General features: G+C 35.4%; 2 protein-coding genes across 2 annotated transcripts; one reads left to right on the top strand and one right to left on the bottom strand.

The window, feature by feature from the left end:
* The first annotated feature begins 621 nt into the window (after positions 1-621).
* Positions 622-8,879, top strand: Ac13e (Adenylyl cyclase 13E). Its single transcript, XM_072888675.1, has 8 exons — positions 622-1,061; positions 2,289-2,578; positions 2,685-4,060; positions 4,152-4,406; positions 4,510-4,955; positions 5,036-5,191; positions 5,327-5,526; positions 5,598-8,879. Exons 2-8 carry the CDS (start codon positions 2,298-2,300, stop codon positions 7,312-7,314), a joined length of 4,431 nt encoding a protein of 1,476 aa, XP_072744776.1. The 5' UTR covers positions 622-1,061; positions 2,289-2,297; the 3' UTR covers positions 7,315-8,879.
* A 1,343-nt stretch (positions 8,880-10,222) lies between these two features.
* On the bottom strand, positions 10,223-19,691 carry Ranbp21 (exportin-5-like protein Ranbp21). The gene is made up of 9 exons (XM_072888681.1): positions 19,462-19,691; positions 18,037-18,733; positions 17,660-17,968; positions 16,140-17,543; positions 15,754-16,008; positions 15,525-15,648; positions 15,090-15,426; positions 14,561-14,930; positions 10,223-14,382 (listed from the first exon to the last, which is right to left on the bottom strand). The coding sequence occupies exons 2-9, from the start codon at positions 18,721-18,723 to the stop codon at positions 14,221-14,223; spliced, it is 3,648 nt and encodes a 1,215-aa protein (XP_072744782.1). The 5' UTR covers positions 18,724-18,733; positions 19,462-19,691; the 3' UTR covers positions 10,223-14,220.
* Between the last annotated feature and the right edge of the window lie 319 nt (positions 19,692-20,010).

Here is a 20,010-nt window from a genome sequence, read left to right as displayed (position 1 = left end):
TCATACATGGTGGCCAACTTTCACGGATGCGAAAGCGCAGTTACTTTCACTTCCGCTGAGGATGACAAGTGATCTCGTGACATTTTCTCTCAAATGCCTATATATATATTACTAGATCTTATATAGGGTTTGTTTGGGTTGCTTACGCTTCCTCCAAATTTCTGCGCTTAAAACGAGATATATATATATATATATATATATATATATATATATATATATATATATATATATATATTTGGATTTAGAGAAAGAGAAAGCAAAAAGTGTGCGAGCAACGTAAACAAACACCTTACATTCAGGCGTTGCAAAAGGAAAGAAAGAGTAAAGTGCAAACAAAAAGAACAAATCTCGTACATATAAAATATTTTTTCATTGCGATACTCTAAATTTTAATACATATGTATGTTTGTAGAGAATCGACGCAAACGTCATATTCTATCTTTGTCACTAGATATTGAAAAAAGACAGAATGATAATATAGTTCTCATTGGAGATATCACTTATCGTTCGTTATCTATCGCATCTAGGGACCTATTCTTAAATCATATGCAAAATAGCGATCCCTGATTGGTGTATATTTTTAGATCTAAAATTATACACCAATCAGGGCTCACGCAGCATCACTTTCGCATATGAAAGTTTTTCGCACGAATTCGGAGATCGAGGATCGAGGATCTCAGTACTCAGTACGCGAGTCATGACGTTTCGTCGATTGTCGACTTGTGTCGCCAAAATGGAAAGCACCCATAGACGTCTGTGTCGTTGATGGATTCAAGATGGCTGCGGAATATCATATCGGAGAATATTTTAGCAATTTCGACGGAAACGCGTAATATTTTTATTACACCCGTGACGATTCGTCCTTCGCGTTATCCGTGTGCCTCAGCGTCGACTTCATCGAGGTCTCGCATCTCTGCGACGGTCGCTCGAAGAAGAGTCGCGAAAAAAATGGCGCTCTGTGACACTAGCTGATTCTCGCAAATACCTCCGATGTCATTAAGGAGGATGATTTCTCAAATTTTCTGGCGTTCTCGCCTTTGATTGAAGCGAATCAACCTGCGGTAAGTCTTGTAGTATCATTACTATTAAATCTCACATTTGATTTGCATTGTAAAACAACAATTAATAAGTTGACATTGGAACTGACAATTTATACATCGCGCTTATAATATTGTATGTACATACATAAGATGAGAAAATTTGCTAAAAGTATTTCGTATAAAATATATTGTCGTTAATATGTAATTATGTTGTTAATATGTACAAAGAAACTTATTGTATAAAATTTAAAAAATGCTTTTACAAAATTATTTTGATAAAAGAATTGATATGCTAAAATAAATATAAAGATTATTATTACTGCAGGAAGGTAGCAATATGTATCTCAATAGTTTAAATATAATATTTACAGATAACATTTGATAGAATAATTGTCTTATATATGTATATATAATTTATACATTTGTCTTTAATTTGTGGAATAAAAGATATATGCAAATTTTATATGTATAAAATATATATATATAAAAGAAAAAGGAAAGAGAAATACATATATATTTATATCATAAGAATATTTTATAATATACAACGTATTATTATAGTATTTAAAAAAATAATTTTAATTTTTTAGTACATTCTACATTATTTAAATCATTTTTATAATATATACAAAAATTGAATAATATGATGGTAATTTTGTCATTCTTATCAGTAACATATCTTTTTCAGATTATATATTACTTTTTAGTAATTAAATATTTTTTTAAATATGTATTCTTCCTGATTAATATTTGAAATTGATTTGTTTTATTTATTTATCCTATGTTAGTAATGTATATCAAAATACAAAGAAACTTATTTTATAAAATAAAAAAAAATGCTCTTTTTGATTACAAAATTATTTTGATCAAAGAATTGATATTCTAAAATAAATATAAAAATTATTATTATTGCAGGAAGATAGCAATATATATCTCAATAGTTTAAATATAATATTTACAGATAACATTTGATGGAATAATTGTCTTATATATATGTATATATAATTTATACATTTTTCTTTAATTTGTGGAATAAAAGATATGCAATTTTATATGCATAAAACATATATGAAAGAAAAAGAAAAGAGAAATATATATATATATATATATATATATATATATATATATATATATATATATATTTATATCATAAGAATATATTATAATATATAAACATATTATAATATTAAAAAAAAAATAATTTTTAATTAAATACAACTATTATTACTTCTTTTCCAATGCTATTAGATCATCGATATGACTCCTCAATTGAATCGGAAACGTAGCTCGTCTGTTAGCTTTACCAGAGCGAGAGACGATAGCGAAGATACCGAGGACGAGATTCACATATCTCTGGCGCCATATATACAGACGTACTTGGCGCACAGTAGTCAGGGATTGGGATGTTGCGGTATCAGTCTACCTGTACCGTTCGAACGTGCAGCACCACGATCATGGTGGAATCCCAGATTCGATTCGGAAATCCTTGAGGAACAATTTAAGAGAAGTGCCTTTCCTCAAATTAGATTAAGATTTCGGTTTGTATTGTGATGTATTTATTATATATCGAAATAATCTGTATTTCGATTATTAAATTTTTCGACAATTAAACAATTATTCTGATTATTTACTATTTTTTTACAGATATGCTCTTACGTATATCTTGCTGGTGTCCTTATCGTGGCTGATGTACTTTGTGATAATTGGAATAGAGAACGATACATCGACATGGGCGGCGATAGCGGGTCTTTTCGGTATCGTCGCCGCCATGGTGTCGGCCGTACTTTATTTAACTTATACAGATTACTACAGATCTTATGTACTAACAACTTCTGTGGGAGTTGCGTCCACGCTCTGTTTCCTATCCTTGTTCTTCCTTGCCATGGTGCCGCCACACATGGATGGACTAACGCTGGTCGGACATTTTGCTCTGTGCTCAGAAATTCTATTGATAATTTATACGGTGCTGCCGATGCCGCTTTACGCCTGCGTGGGAATAGCCACGCTTTACTCATTGATGTTTGAAATCTTGATTGCCTATTTGTATGACTCGAGGAGTACGCAATACAGCGAACGAACTGTACGAAATAATTCCTCAGAATTGAATAATACGACAGCGGAGAAAACGTTGGTACTTATGCACTCATCTCTAAAGGATCCTTTAAGTGTTGCTGGTCTACAGAATGTGATACGTAATATTAGTGATTTTACTACAGCAATTAGCAGTACAGAGGCGATATCGACGATGATGCATGAAGATAAAGATACGATACAAAATATCGGGAGATCAGAATTTTCAGGACGAGAAACGATAGCTCAACCGTTATACGGTACTCTAATTGACTCGAATATATTGAAATTAAATTCCAGCATCTCATCCATGATTAGATCTACCATTAGCTCAACTGTAAATGCATCGTCTATAGATAACTATACTAGCGATAACATGCTCGATGATGTCGACTTTTCCACGAATCTCGCGATAAGGATCTTGATGCAGATTTGTATTCATTTAATAGGCATGCATATCTTGATAATGACCTTTGTGAGAATGCGCGGTACGTTTATGAAGGTCGGTCAGTCTCTGCTGGTCCGTCGACAATTGGAAGTAGAGAAACAACTGAAGGAGAAGATGATACATTCGGTGATGCCGCCGAAAGTTGCGGACTGGCTTATGGAGGAGAGTGAGCGCGAAAGAGAGCGAGAGGATTCTCTGAAAAAAGGCTCGATACCATCCAATAACACGGACATTCGTTCATTGTTTCGTCCATTCAATATGCATTCTATGGAAGATGTGAGTATTCTGTTCGCCGATATCGTCGGATTCACCAGAATGAGCTCTAACAAAACCGCGGAGGAACTCGTGGGTATACTTAATGATTTGTTCGAACGTTTCGACGACCTTTGCGAGCATCACGGGTGTGAGAAGATCTCTACGTTGGGGGATTGCTACTATTGCGTGAGCGGATGTCCCGAACCGAGGTCCGATCACGCTAAGTGCTGCATAGAAATGGGACTAGGTATGTACAAGCAACATTATATCAACTGGTATAATACCTAGATAATCTTAATCGTGAAACTGTTATTGTACATTACTCATTTTATCCACAGCCATGATCGAAGCTATAAAACAATTTGACATTGAGAGACGGGAAGGTGTGAACATGAGAGTGGGCGTGCACACAGGCACTGTACTCTGTGGAATTGTGGGCACCAAGAGATTCAAATTCGACGTTTGGTCGAATGATGTGACCTTAGCAAACAAGTTGGAAAGTACGGGAAAGCCCGGCCGTGTACATTTAAGTGAGAATACTTTGAGATTTTTGGGAGATCAATACATCACGGAAAATGGAGAAGTAGTCAACGGTAAATGAAATGTGCAAAAGAACAGATATTTTGGACAGCATTTTACGCTATACATGAATATATTTCTCTTTCCATATGTTGAAACTTTCTTGTATTATTTTAGGTGTTAAAACTTACTTCATTAGAGCTCGTAAATCAGATTTCGTGAATCAATTTATTACAAATGTCACGTCACCTAAGAGTATTTCGCCGTTGATGCAATCGCGGAATCGCCTGGCATCGTGCAACAATCAAGCCAAACCGCGCCATCACTATCTTCACATGGTTACCAACGCGAGCAGTTACAGGATGAAGGCCAATTCTTTGCCAAGCATTTTGGATTCTGAAAACGATGGTGATAACATGGATGAGAAAGAGGATTCGAACAAAAGTCCGACATCCACTGCTAGTTATGGCAAGAAGAAAGTGCGGAACAAGCCTTGGAAGTATTTACAGAGACAACGAACAACCGAGGAAATGATACCTTTAGAGATAGAAGAAGGAAGAAATATTATGAGCCAAGCAAAATTCGATATTCAGACGTACGAGGAATGTAATGGATTTAGACGAGTTAGTGTCGCTTTTTATTCTCTTTTTTTTATTATTATCGAATACTTATAATTATGATTAACGATTGGTTTTTATTATAGATTCCTCTGGGTAATGGTATTGAAATGGATCCAAATCCTATACCTTCTAGTCCTTTATTATCTGGTCAAGAGCCAATTAGTCATGCTTCTTCCATTTGCAGTAGGAAAGATTCCGGTATAAAGAGTAACAGCAGGCGAAGTAGTATTCAACAACAGGTATGTTTTTGTAAGCCTTATTATTATTGTAGTATTATCTTTTGATGGTGTTTTCAATTATGAGATAAATTGCTAACCAATGAAAAAAACAAATAAATTGTTCTTTATGAGACTTTTTTTTATTCGGATTTGCAGTTGTTTCTATTGAATGGCATGGCCCAGGGTGATTTATTAGCACACAGAGTCAGTGGTTATTATACCTCTAGTTCAACATTAAACTCCACTCACGAACCTTCATCATCAGTGCCCCCTTATCCGTTTCCTCCGATGGTAACTGATACATTCGGTGCATGTTTTCATAAATTACGCAAGCAATCCGATCTCCAATTAATTAGGTGAGTGAATCATTTTTAAGCGCGTTTTAAAAATATTGCATTTTTTTTAACCTTTATCTTTTATTTTAAAGATGCGTACAGGATAATGTGAGTTCTCAGCGCTCATACTTCGTCAAACCACCGCTCTCGAGCGTCACTCTCTTCTTCAAAAACGAAGAAATGGAAAGAGAATACCGAGAAAACGCGCACAAAATCAGCGAAAGTATCGGTGATAATCCTCCCACTCTGGCTACCTCGAGATTCAACACATACTTTGATATCTTGATATCCGCCCTGGTATACACGGCTATCACAATCTCGCTTTTCCTTCTCTGCAAACCGACGATTTATTACATGGTGTTCTCTGTACTCACTACTGCTGTCCAAGTTATCGCAGTGTTACTTTGCATTCGGCAGCTCCTCTATCCACACACTGCTGATACTACATTCACGCACAGCATCTTCAGATTTTTTTCCCAATGGTATCCATGGCACGCGTGCGGCGCGGTTTTGGTCGGTCTACCGATCATCTCCATCTTGCTTAATTTTACGTGCAACAGTTTTCGGAGTCTGAGCAACTTTGAATATTACTACAGCTATCTAATCTTCGTCGGGTTGGTCCACTTTTGCAATTTCACGCAGCTCAACTGTTGGATGAAGAATCTACTGGTTACACTCACCGGAGTACTATTCATCTGCCTCGTGGTAAGTCACATATCCCCATACCAGGAGAGTCTCAGTAGTATTAATAGTAGTAGCGATCTTGGTAACAGCTCACAGTTGACGCAATTGGCGGCGTTACATCCGAATTTTTTCCAATCACTCCCGAGTAAACAAAGTGATCTTGATGCTTTGCAAAGTATCTCGAACGCAACGAGAGAATTTATCGCCTCGACCGCTGCGACAAGAATGTCAGTCGCGAAACATACAGGACGACAAGAAACGTTTGCTACGATTCGAAGAGAAACTTACACCGGATATAACGAGAGATTATACAATTCGGAGATATATCTTGATATGGTGTTGTTACTACTGCTTGTCTGGTTTCTGAATCGTGAATTTGAGATTAGTTACAGATTGTGTTTCCATGGTAATGCGGTCGCAGCGCGCGATAAGACGCGTGTGCAATCGATGAAGAATCAGGCTGACTGGCTGCTACATAATATCATACCAAAATACGTGGCCGATCAGCTGAAGACCACCGCCAAGTACTCGCAAAATCACAAATCTGTGGGTATCATCTTTGCCAGTATCGTCAATTTCAACGAATTATACGACGAGTCGTATCTGGGCGGTAAGGAATATCTGCGCGTGCTCAATGAGCTTATAGGCGATTTCGACGAGCTGCTGGAGAAGCCAGAGTACGCGAACGTCGAAAAGATCAAGACAATCGGCAGCACATTTATGGCTGCGAGCGGTCTGAATCCACAGGTGAGGCAGCAAAGCGAGCACGAGTATACGCATTTATTCCAGTTGCTCGACTTTGCTGTAGCGATGCATAAAGTGATATACGATTTCAATCGAGATTTATTGGGCTTCAAGCTGGTTCTACGAGTCGGTTACAATTACGGCGATGTCACAGCTGGTGTGATTGGCGCTACCAAATTGTATTACGATATCTGGGGCGATGCGGTTAACATTGCGTCACGAATGGATTCCACTGGGGTCGCCGGTAGGGTACAGATAGCTAGCAATTGTCTGGATGTCCTGTCCGAACAATATGAATTCGAGCCGCGCGGACAGGTATATGTCAAGGGCAAGGACAATATGGATGTATTTTTGTTGTTGGGAAAGAAGAATACTGGTTGACGATTAACGCTTAAAAATTCCGTGCCGATATTCTGTACGACCATATATATGTATCGAAACGATCCGACACTACTCGTGGCCTGGAAAGAATAATAGAAACAGCATTTAGAATAGGATCTGGCTATTCTTAGTATCTGAACATTTTTTATAGCTTAATATTTTTATGTGCTTGTTTTTCAGAGAGCATATGAACTGAATTGTGCGAATTAGCTTGCATTAATTTTTCTTATTTTTATTTTCAATTATTCCTTTCAAACTTTATGTGCATTGTTACATTTTAAAAAGATATTCGTTGGTAATATCTGAATTTTCTCTGGTCAATATTAAAGACTTTTTTTTCTTTCTATTTTTTTAATGATGCGTAGCATAGATCTGAAATATAATGTATATAATATATTTATTTATAAATATTGTTTCAAATTTTATGCATTGATACATTTTAAAAAGATCTAATATTTAGATTTTTTGTTTAGATATTAAAGATTTTTTTTTTCTTTTATGTGATTGTATATAGCAGGTGTAAAAAAATATAATGTGCATAAATGTTTAATAAAATATTTGAAAATAAAAAGTGGAAAAATACCACACAATGCAATTCTATTTGATTCGTACATTATACGAAAACTCAAATTTTTTTATTATATATTTTTTTAAAATTGTGAAAGATATTAACGATGGACAGAGCCATTAACTAATAATCGATTTATGATGAAATAATCAGAGAGATGAGAGATGTGTAGCGAAATATATGAAAAAGAAAATTAGAGGAAAAGGTGTGTGTGTGTGTGTGTGTGTGCGTGCGTGCGTGCGTGCGTGCGTGCGTGCGTGCGTGCGTGCGTGCGTGCGTGCGTGCGTGCGTGCGTGCGTGCGTGCGTGCGTGCGTGCGTGTGCGTGCGTGTGCGTGTGCGTGTGTACACACACATATTCATTGTTGCAAACAATAGTCATACATGTGCCCTACTGAAAAAAAACATACTCGCCTTATTCGTTGACTGCTCAAACTCAGCTAACGAGAGATATTTATTAATGAGAGATGTTATTATTATTGTATTTTTGTAAATATCGAACAATATATATATATATATATTATATGTATAATGAAAAGAGATATATATGTATATCATGGGAGATTATCTGAGATCTGCCTTTGTCTCAAGTACAAAACTGGATGAGAAAAAGAGCGGAGGAAACTTTTTTAGGAGCGTTTTACGTTTTGGAGCGTCGAAATGATAGTAATTACTTGTGTATGGGTGTAGATGCTATGCGAATGTGATTCTTGCGCGAATATATATTATGTGTATATTTGTGATGTATCTAATCTATATCTATTTCTTATAAATCGAGTCTCGAAAATGTGTAATTCTTTTCGCTCGAGTGAACGGTGATAGTGAAACGTTTTTAAGATGTGACCTTGAGAAATTGATAAAAAAAAGTGTTATGTTTCTATTTTATTCTCAATATTCTAAGAGCAACAGCGAAGTGCGTCCCGCGCGATAAAAGTCAACGAAACTCGAGAAAATACCCCGTTATAAGTTAAATAAATTTTAAAAAGTAAAAAAAAAAAAGTAACTACAGTCTTGTCTTCCTGTCTGATATTGTAACACGTAATGTATGTAATGGAAGTAAGTGTTATATACAAGTGTTGTTTGAAAATTAATTTACAAAAGAGATGAAATAGAGATAAATAAAATAAAATTTTAAAGTCTTAGTGATTACAAATAATGAAGAATGATTTTACCAAAGACCAAGATAGGAAAATAACAATTTAAGCCATGAACGCGTGCATGTGTAAAAGCGTAGATTAATGTTTGTTGTACAATGCGTAAGTGCATTGAGTAAATTGCATTATACACATTCCAAACAAAGTTCGCGACGATGCAACTTGCCGCAAGTAACAAGCTCGTAACAAAGTTCTTGTCACCGTTATAAACCGTATAAACGTCTGTGTCGTTATATCCGGACATGAACCCGCTACTCAGATTCCAAAGAATATTATACTGCATTTTTTTTTGTAAATCTAACGATAAGTTTGATAATATTTATGCTGTAAGAAACAGTATTTATAGATGCATGTATTGTCATGTGTACATATATGTATATTGATATACATATGTATGTGTGTGTGTATATATATATATATATATATCAGTACACAAATTTTGAGAATTTATCTGGACTACACTGGCAAAAAAGAAACTAAGTGCTTTGTGTTTGTTATATGCGGTATATACGATTCGAGTATAATGCGATATTTGGGTCTGGATCACAATCGGCATTGTATATCCTACACATAATGTGGTTGTAATTATAAGCAGTGTTTAACTATGATACTGTTTCATGTGAAAGTAATAATATCACATGTATAATAGAGAGAGAGAGAGAGAGAGAGAGGAGAGAGAGAGAGAGAGAGAGGGGAGAGAGAGAGAGAGAGGGGTCATCAAGAGATCCCAATTTCTGTAAATATGCTGTACAATATTTATAGCTTCTGTGTATAGAATTCCTCCCTTCGGAAAAATCAAAGGAGAGTTGCGATGCTGTACAAAAACTGTGCAATGTATCGCTTTGACTTGTCGTATCGTGGAACGTTAATATTCCGTACGAAAATTACAGTCAATTATATAAGTTTTTGCGTTATATATAGATATAACGAGATAACAGCTCATGTCAAACGTATCCGAGTATCATGATTTATAATGATAATAATAATATAAAAATATATATATATATATATATATATATATATATATATATATATTACATTCGCCGATTTTGAAGGGGGAAGTATATGTTACATGAGAGATATCAAATAAAATATATTATGTAAATTGGGTGTATATTTATCGAACATACACATATGTTGCGGACAACGAGATAAAGAGATGCCAGGCGTATATTGACGTACATGTCATTATTGTCAATGTAATTTCTTTATTACAATATAATATATACAAGATACTATAGCTGATTAAGCTATAGTTGATGTACAAAACGCGGGCGAGGTCGTGAAAACAAGCGGATTTCCGCTGCCTTCTGGCCTGGCACAAATCAATAATGTTACGTTGAAACATTAATATTATAACAAAGCGAAATTATTACTTTGTTTACACACACACACACATATACACACATATATATATATATATGTGTGTGTGTGTGTGTGTATAAACAGAGTAATTATTGCGCGCACGCACTTTGTTATAACATTAATATATATATTTAGGATATCCCATATAGAGAGAGTACAGATTAGTACATACTACTTTATCAAAAAAAATTAGCATTATATATATTATTATAATGAAATATTTGAAGAAATTTTATTTTAATTGACATTTTCTTATATATAAGAGAAAATTTTCTTTTTTTATTTGTAACAAATTATTTTTTTTTTTTTTTTTACTTTGATGTAAACATAATAGATGTTAATGTCTATATCTAAATGTTAAAAAAATGTTAATTATAATTACCCTAAAATTTTTACACGAAGAATCAAGAAATAACAAATGCACTCTCTATACATATGTAATTTTGTAGCTATATTGCACTATTTATTGAGATTTCGAAAACAATACATTTCCGAAGTCTTGCCAAAGAAAAGAAATGCTTATTTTTTGATAAGACAGTATCAGTCTGTACCTTAACTACATAGGACATTCTGTATACACACGTATATATATTAACAATTGTTATGAAACCATCTGGATAATCTTGATAATTTCGTTATATTTAATGATATTAGTGAAATAAGTATACAAATGTGATGTAGTCCAATAGGTCATATTATTGATAATAAAGAAAGGATTGTCATTGTGAAAATAGTGCTGTTGCAAACTTATTGATCTATTTAATTTATCTTAGCAAGTCAATAAAGTGATCGAAAGTGGTCGTTTGTAAGATAAGCAAATTTTTGTAATACTTTGGAAGAATAATTCCGGATAATTATCGTAATTTTTTGTGTCATTGTATACACGATGTCGATATTCATTATTCCTAATGGCGTGCACTATTCTCAAAAGAAAAGAAAAAAATAAATATAAAACACGGTATATATATATGACATTATAAGAAATTGTGGCAATGTGCAATATATACTTTCGATGTACACATGTGTATTAGGTGTTTCCGTTATACAAATTATACAAATAAGTAATGATTCATCTCATGGAAGAATGCAACGAAAAGGAAACACTTGTACTATATCTTTGTCCAGTAATAATCTATTGATAAAAAAGGTAAATGCTTCTGTAAGAGAGCATCTTACATTACGAGCGATGGAATCTTTTTTCTTGTTAATTATAAATTCCTCCGATAGCTACTTTTACTCTCTACGAACCGTATATGTGGTTATTAAAAGCACAGTGGAATGCTTGAGAAAATAATGCAAAAACTTACGACTTCAAATTACAAATTAAAACGCGCCCCTGTTTCTGACAGAGGCAAAGCAGATAAAGCATGCGAGAAAAAAAATCAAATGTAATAATAATCGTTAAAAAATTCCATTTTACGCGCAAAATATAATGTTCTAGTCAAACTAGAAAACGAGAGATAAAAGAATAAAAGAGTTTTCGATTAAAACATTTTTGATATGTGATATTGTGTAAAGTAATATTGTAGTAGAGTTGCTAGCAATTTATGTGTGTGTGTGTGTGTGTGTGTGTCTGTGTGTGTGTGTGTGTGTGTGTGTGTTAATTTTAAATACGCCATTTGAATTCTTGAATGTTGAAACAATTTTTGCAATAGTTTGCAATTAAGTTTCACGTTTAATCAGTCAGTTGCTTATTTTTTTTTTTTTTGGATGCATTGATCTCGTCATCTGCGAGCTTACCACTTTTATATTAAGACCAAACGTAAAGATAAGGCTTGAGGAGTAAGCTAGAAAAATAGGATATAGCAAAAAGTAGACTAAAAAAATCGGGGCGAATTTGAATCAAATCTTTCGCTTATCATACTCTTATCACTAGATTATTTATAATTTATAAAAATCATATCTTAAAATTTTTTTTATAATTGTTCATATTTGTTTTCTGCAATTTTTTTCAAATTCTAAAAAAACTTTATAGTGGGTGATGGTTTTTTCAATATGATGACGAATCGTTGGAGATGTCCATCAGCAATAATCAATCGTAATTTACTCAAGCATTTTTTACGTTTGGTTTTATTTTTGAAGATTTTTTCTATTTTTACATTAAGATTGCAATCATAATATACAAATGTTTCTTCGTATGTTCTTGCGTGTAAATCTTCTTGATCAAAACTGCCGTTTCGATTTATATGTAAACGTAGTACCATATAAATTTGATTCGTAAATTGTACCGCGATTTTAATTATTTCGCGAGAAAACTTGATTGTAAGGAAGACATTGATCGACGTTTTGTTGCGCGTATAGGTACATTTTCGGCATCGATCCATACCTTTGAAAAAAATCAACGATTCATATAATATGAACATTCGAAACAAATATATATGTATATGTATGTAGATGAGTTGATTATAGTTCATTCTCTTCTACTCCGCTATATAAGATTAATTGCTATAAGATTTTATTGTACAGTATGTATATACTTGTATGTATAAATATGACACCGATGAAATAAACTATACTTCGAAATCCTTGTAATATAATATAATGCAATAGATTTGCTCATTTTAGTTGTATACTTTCTGCAAATTTTTACTTCTTTAATAAAAATAAAAAAAGAAAGCTCATAAAGCTAAAAAGAACAAACCTAATGTGCTATTATGGACAGATATTATGGACTTCGGAGATATAGTTTAAAAAGTAACAAAGAAAAAAAAGAGAATGAATTATATGCTATAATATTCAGTTTTTTTTTTCACAAATCAGTCGCTGCTTGGAATCTGTCACTTCTCTTTTTCCTTCGTTTATACAAAGCAACTTAATTTATGATTCCTAAATCGCTCGCTTCACGTACATTGTTAAATTTTTACTCGCTACATTCCTTATCACAATAATCTTCTATAATCGTTTTATTGTACAATCCTTCCACGGTCCATCCCAACTCTTATGTTTCAAACATGTGCCACGAAAGGCATTGTGTGATGTATACATATAAATATCTCGGAAATTGTTTTTTTAATGTCTGATCGAAATATACGTTAAAGTAATGATAACGTATGTTTATCAAGAAATTTATACGCTCAAAAGATTGAATGACGAGAATATTCGTAATCTCGAATATGATGAACACGAACGAGATCAGTCGTATTCTTCCTCACGCATTTGTTTGAAATTAATTAGAATAAATAAGAGTAACTACAGAATATAAAAAGTTATCTATACACTTGTCTCGCCGAATCTTCAGTAATTTGACACTGACCATCGATTTTAAAATGAGCAAAAAAAAAAAGTCAGTTACTCGTCATAAATATTTATCTGAGTATGATGTGTTCGTCAGATGTATTTATAATTTATATTTAATATATCCGAGACTTTATTTCAAGCACCTAGTGATTGAGAGCATAAAATGCCTAAAGATTCCTGAAATATCACCTCGATTTTTTAAAAATAATTACAATATATACTAAAATTTGTGCGCTATTCATAGGTATCTTTTTTTATTCCCTTCATAACTATCATAATAATTTTTCAAAACATTCTGAAATAAATACGAGAAAACAATTTGTAATTTTAAAATATACAAAAATGCAAATATCAATCTGAGGCGATATCTCAAATCGCGTTTTAAATATGGTTTGCTACATCTGCAGATTGTCGAAAACTCGTATTTTGTCGAAAAAAAAATACGCTATTTCAGCAGATTTTAGGACTTGAGTATCCTTTTGCGTCCACATATAGCCATCTCTGAAAAAATCTTTTTACAATAATTTATAATTGTTTATTGAGTTAGACCAACTATGTAAAATATGATTTGCTAAAACTGTTTGCTACGTAGGCCCAGCGAACAATGCTGCTATTCCCGTATCAGCGGCGTTCTTCGAAATCTCGTCCACGCGCACTGGTTGAGATTTACCGAATACTTCTATTCGCGGTAAATTGTCTATTTTAACTTCCTTGCGAAACAATTGACCTACGCTTCTGCCAATAAGCTGTAAAAGACGTATGAAAACCCGGTCGTTATTATTTTAAATGTATAATAAAATAAAAGAATCGTGATGGCTCATGCATTTGATTTTACTATATTTTTATTTTAATGAGATTTTAAACGCAGATATCAAGTTTAATAAAGCATTAGCTATATATATTTTGAATATTACAATTGTATACCTGATTTGTAATTTTTTTGAAGAGATCTTTCTTTCCCTTCTCGACCTTGTTGCCCTTTGTGCTGACTACAGCCATTTTTTCATCGAATCGTTGCAAGTCGGCGGGATTGATTCCTGGAATCTGTTGCATCACCTCGATGATGTTCGGAAACTTGGGTCTGAGACACTCGTAGACTTGTGCACCAAGGGTAATGAGGGAACCTTGATTGGCCTCATGCTGACCGTGCAATTGTAAACCTTGAAGAACGGCAACCATAATATGCGCTGCCATTGCAGGAGTGAGACTACCATCGGCTGCTAGTGCTCGTACTACAGGTCCGGTCAACATGGTCGCCTTGAGACTCGCATTTGAATCGTTCCACGCAAGTGCCCTAGAATTAACAAGATATATTATAATATTATGGATAGAAAATGTTCTAGAAAATTAAAAATTAATTGAAAATGTAATTTTATTTATCTCATAACTTTATAGCAAAATTTATACTAATTTCCGCATTATAATGGATTTGTATAATTTTATATCAAATTACCCTAATACACATAGGACGACACTGTGACAGGTGGACGGATGACGTAGAACGAAAGCCCCCAGCTCGCTGACGATTTCGGCGACGATGCTGTTCCCCCGGGAAATAGGCGGATCCACTGCCATTCCTCCGTTGTCCTGATCCATTGTGTCGGGAGGTGCAGCGTCGCTGGCAGCTCCACCAACTAGAGCCACTTTTAACACGTCTACGAAGTCTCTGGTCAAATTTCTGTTGAGCATGTCATTGATAACTTCTTGTGTGTCGGTGTTCTCTTCGTCCAGACCACCAGATTCGTAGAGATGCGCAATGTACTGCCACTTTGCGCTTAATCTTTGGCACACTGAAACAAGATCGTACGATTATAGATCATTTAAATTTATTTAGTATGATGAAAAACAAAAAAATTAAATAAAAATAATTTATTATAATCACACTCACTATGTGTAGATACGTGAGCCAGTACAGGTACTAGTACGCTCTCATAAAAAGCTGGTGGACAGGAATATATGAATGGCTTCATAAACACACGTATAATCGGCCGCAGTCTATAGTCTGGAATTGCCTGGAGGAATAGATATTTTTTAAATTTCTGTTTAAGAGGATGTATATAATATAAAGTTTATGAAAGTTAAAAGATTTTCAGTGAAATAATATTTTATTAGCTTACCTCCATGTTTGAGAAAACTGAATTGAGCAACGCTGGTGCAAACCCGGGCAACTGATAGAAATCTCGGCCGATCATATGACAACCGCTACCCAGCATATGGTAGCACTGATCATGAATTGTACTGAGAAATGATTGCATTCGGACTAGGGAAGTGCTCGAGGTCTGATCCGTTTCACTAGTGTTGTCATTCGTCACATTTACACCCAACAAATTTGCTTTTTCCGACTCCAAAAGTCCATAAGCATTTTTATAACCCTGGAATAATAATAATTGTGTATTCAATAGTCCATTCAATATGAACAAATGGTTTATGATTCAGTAGAATAAAACATATTTGAAATAAAAAAAAACTGAATATTTTAGTAATATTATATTGATAATATTACCTCCGAAAGAAGAGAGAGAGCGGCGGGAGTAAAGAGAGCATTCATCGTTCGTAGCAGAGCAAAGAGCGTTGGCAAGATAGGAATTACGTGAGGTGCGGCGGGATTTCGATAGACCGGATTACCACTCTCGCTGAGCGCAGCAACAAAGCCACCTCTCGCTGCGCGATCAGGATCCTCTGGAATAGAGCATCGCTTGACCACACTTAAAACAGTACAAATGCACATCATAAGATCACTGCGGTTGTATCTAGCTGGATCCTCTAGCATGTTCTCCACTGGTGGTCTGTCCAATCCCACGAATTGCATAAACTCCGATGGTCCCTTAAACCATTCTGCACCCAGCGTGACGAATTTGTTAGACGCATTGCCGATCACCTCCGCGACAAATCGATTCTGCCTTTCGTAGTCGCAAAAATGATTGGAGATAAGGAGTAATGCCTCGTATAACATAACACTCTCCATTCGGGATAACGGACTTGGTTCTCGTGTCAGATTGCGTACCATTGAGCGTATCTGCTCGAATACCGGCAGCAGTAGTAGCGGATACTTGAGACTAATCTTTACCATTAGACTAGCCGCGTGTCGTCGCACGTTTTTGGTTGCACGTGAACGATTGCGTTCGTTCTCGCCGGGCGCTTCGAACACCAACGCAGCAAAGATCTTCTCAAGAACGCGTGGCAAGATAGCAACACCCGGCATGGCCATTGAGCCAGTTGACATTGACAGGAATACGAAAAGCGCGCTTATGCAGGATAGTAGAGCGGATAATAGCCAAGGATCCTGTGGCGAGTAACCTAGACAAAGTTCTAATAGCTGCAGACCGGTCTGTACACTTGGTCGTTCATTGATCAATAAGATTCTGGACACAACAGAGTCCAGTGCTTGCGCAAGAGCCTCCCACTCGAGATACTCTCGATCATTTTGATCACTCTTGTATTGCAGATCCGCCATACCCTTGGTAATTTTCGCCGTTAACCACTGTTGCACATATGTGAACGTTACTAAGGGTGCTACCATAGTTGCGTGCCTAAATCCCTCTAATAGATCCATTCTGAAGCGATGCAAAAAGACATTGAATTCCTCCTCTGAGTCATAATCAACAAGGCAGTTCGTAGTCATACCATTGCTCTGTCTACCATATGGATATGCGACACGAATTAATTTGGGAGCCGTGTGTTCTACGTACTTGGGTACGTACGTCAGCAATAACGAATCGTTCTTGATATGTTCATGTTTGAACAACATCACCCAGATTGTATTCGCTAAATGCGTAAGCGTAAGACTTGGGTACATGGTAAATGTAAGTGTAGTGTCCAGAAAGAGATTGAAGTGCGTTGGCCGTATGCTAGAGGCGTCGTCTTTTCCCCATAAAGTGCAAAGTTGTGTTGCCATGCCCGTCAGTACCTAAAACAACAATCGTGTAAATAATTATAATTATGTTTATTTTCTTGTGAAATTGTGAACACAAAAGAAATGTAAATTGATTCAGTATTAATTGGCGGAATTTTCGTAAAAGTTACCTGTGTGAGCTTCTTTAGGAATAAATAATGATTCTCGTGGAAATTTGTAGGTCCAGTGAGAGGCGGTGGTGCGGTAGCTGCCGTATAAATAAATCTCAAAGCCTCTTCCGAAAATAGAATCATCAATTGCTTTCGATCTTCGGCTTTGCCTTTGCGATTTACAATCTGGAGCAGGCATTCGGCGGCGGAACATTGAAATATAGGATCGCCCAGCAGGAGGCACAGTATTTGCAACAATCTTCCATCCTCAGCCATCACGTGATTTATAGACACCCACTCGACAAATCCGGTTAATGTGGACAGTACTATCTGTTATAACAATAAAAATTTTAGTTTGGTTGCAATATTAATTGTTATACGCATGTTGCAAAACTTACTTGAACAACTTTACTGTGTGCTGCAGCTTCGGATGTCTGTCCTAAGGCACTTTTCTTCTGAAATTCTGAAAAGTGTTGTTCCATTAATCTTAAGAAGAAACTAAAGATTTCTGCCATATTTGTAGTCAATGCTTGGTATATGTCTTTTCTCCTTTGATTAGATTCGAGTGTCTGTAGAAGCGCCACATCTTCCACCAGTCTAAGAAATACCAACAAGACCAGCTCAGTTTGACTCACGCCTTGTGTACAAGCCTGACTGAGTTCAGCTAGTAAGGTGGGCCACTGTTGAGGCCATTCTCTCTTTATCATTTCAACTACCACTCGCGACAGTGCGTCCTTTATGTGTGCTTCTTCCTGTAGCAATGGTTCAGTGCCTTCTTGAAGTAATTTCATTGCATTTTCCTTGATGAAGATCTTCTCTGACTGTGAGATCTGAGTCCATCGATACTTCACACAATGTTCCATTAGCTGTAGACCAAAGTGACGCACCACCGAGCTTCTGTCTGGGGATTTCTGTGCCAGATATAAGCCACATTGGGCGCACAGTGGCGAGGATTCCTTGAATCTTTCGCAAGCATTGTACACTTCCAGGCGTTGCTGCTGAGATATATCGGGTGACATTATTACTTCGACCACTCGGGCCAATTCCGCCGATATCTGGGCGACATCGCCTGCTCCAAACTCCATTCCTAATGCACTAGAATACAAAACAAGAATATTCATTCATTTGTAAGATTTATAAGTATATATAAAATATATTTATAAGCATATAATAAAGAATACTTATTACAGATAAATTAATTTAAAAATTATTTTATTATAAAATTTTATCAAATAAGCAGAAAAAGAGAAATATAAAAAAAAAAATAAAAAAATAGAATAGATTTTTCATTTCACTTCCATATGTTAATGGACATATGTGTATTACTTGATATGTATAAAAACATTTCTTATTTAAACATTTTTGTTAGAAACAATTAGTTATCAAGGACACAGTACCAGAAAACTCATGTATTAAAGATATATATAACAATCCCAAAAATGTTTTACAACCGTCCTACATTTAAGAACCTCCCTAAGCTCATTTGTTTAGTTAAAGCTACACAAAAATAACAAATTATTTTCCTCTATTAATTTTGACGTATATACTACAACAACTTGTGCAACTTTTGTAAAGCTGATGTAAGATACTTAAAGGTAGCAAACGAGATTGAATTTCTACCGGTATAAATATCCGAACGCGAAATAATAAATTTCGTACATCTGTCAAAGGACGAGAGAGAAAATTTTCGGACGGTTCAATGTTTTTTTTAACCAAAAATATCTACATGGGCAAACTTTCGGTTCTTGCATGAACATGCGGCGACGAAGCAGCTTGTTGCGGTGTGCCGAACATGCTTCGACAGAAAACCGCATGCTACTCACCTCGCGAGATTGTCGTTCGAGACAGAGCTTGACGGGGTCGCTTTGACAGCGAGAGGCTCTCCGGTGTTGTACCGCGCGTCAATTCATAATCCTAATCGATCAAGAGAAAAATCTCACGAATATATGTCTCTATGTCAGTCGCGATGCACGCGGTACCGCGGTACAACGATCGTGTGCAACGCTCTTCACTAACAATCATCGGCAAGTTCAAAGATGCGGATGCGGCACATTGGTTAGCCGGACGATCTTATACGCGATCACGTGCTGCCCTCTCGGCGTCATTGCAGCGCGCTCATTTACACTGGATCATCAAAGGAAAGAAATAATTAGAAGGAAATACAATGGAAGATTCATTGGACCTGCGTTCAATATACGACACTCTGATAGCCAATGAAAAATGTGCATTCTACCTAACGACATTTTTGTTTCTAGAAAACAAGTTCTCTTATTGGCTATCAAATTGTCAGATGCAGAATGAATTTTTCTTAGCTTCTAGAGTATTTCTTAAGCATTTGCAGTTGCGCATCTAGATATTTGTGCATTATGACC

Source organism: Anoplolepis gracilipes, chromosome 3 (assembly GCF_047496725.1).
Source record: "Anoplolepis gracilipes chromosome 3, ASM4749672v1, whole genome shotgun sequence".
In the NCBI taxonomy this organism is placed as follows: domain Eukaryota; kingdom Metazoa; phylum Arthropoda; class Insecta; order Hymenoptera; family Formicidae; genus Anoplolepis; species Anoplolepis gracilipes.
This window is presented reverse-complemented; position numbering and strand designations above follow the sequence as displayed.

What these genes read in the sequence shown, in the direction of transcription:
- Ac13e (XM_072888675.1), top strand. Translation starts at nt 2,298, where the DNA reads ATGACTCCTCAATTGAATCGGAAACGTAGCTCGTCTGTTAGCTTTACC. An exon ending in GAAGTAGTATTCAACAACAG is followed by an intron (nt 5,192 to 5,326) that starts GTATGTTTTTGT and finishes TCGGATTTGCAG; the next exon opens with TTGTTTCTATTGAATGGCAT. An exon ending in TCCGATCTCCAATTAATTAG is followed by an intron (nt 5,527 to 5,597) that starts GTGAGTGAATCA and finishes TTTATTTTAAAG; the next exon opens with ATGCGTACAGGATAATGTGA.
- Ranbp21 (XM_072888681.1), bottom strand. Translation starts at nt 18,723, where the DNA reads ATGGAGTTTGGAGCAGGCGATGTCGCCCAGATATCGGCGGAATTGGCC. An exon ending in TCCTAAAGAAGCTCACACAG is followed by an intron (nt 17,544 to 17,659) that starts GTAACTTTTACG and finishes TTGTTGTTTTAG; the next exon opens with GTACTGACGGGCATGGCAAC. An exon ending in GTCGTCCTATGTGTATTAGG is followed by an intron (nt 14,931 to 15,089) that starts GTAATTTGATAT and finishes TGTTAATTCTAG; the next exon opens with GGCACTTGCGTGGAACGATT.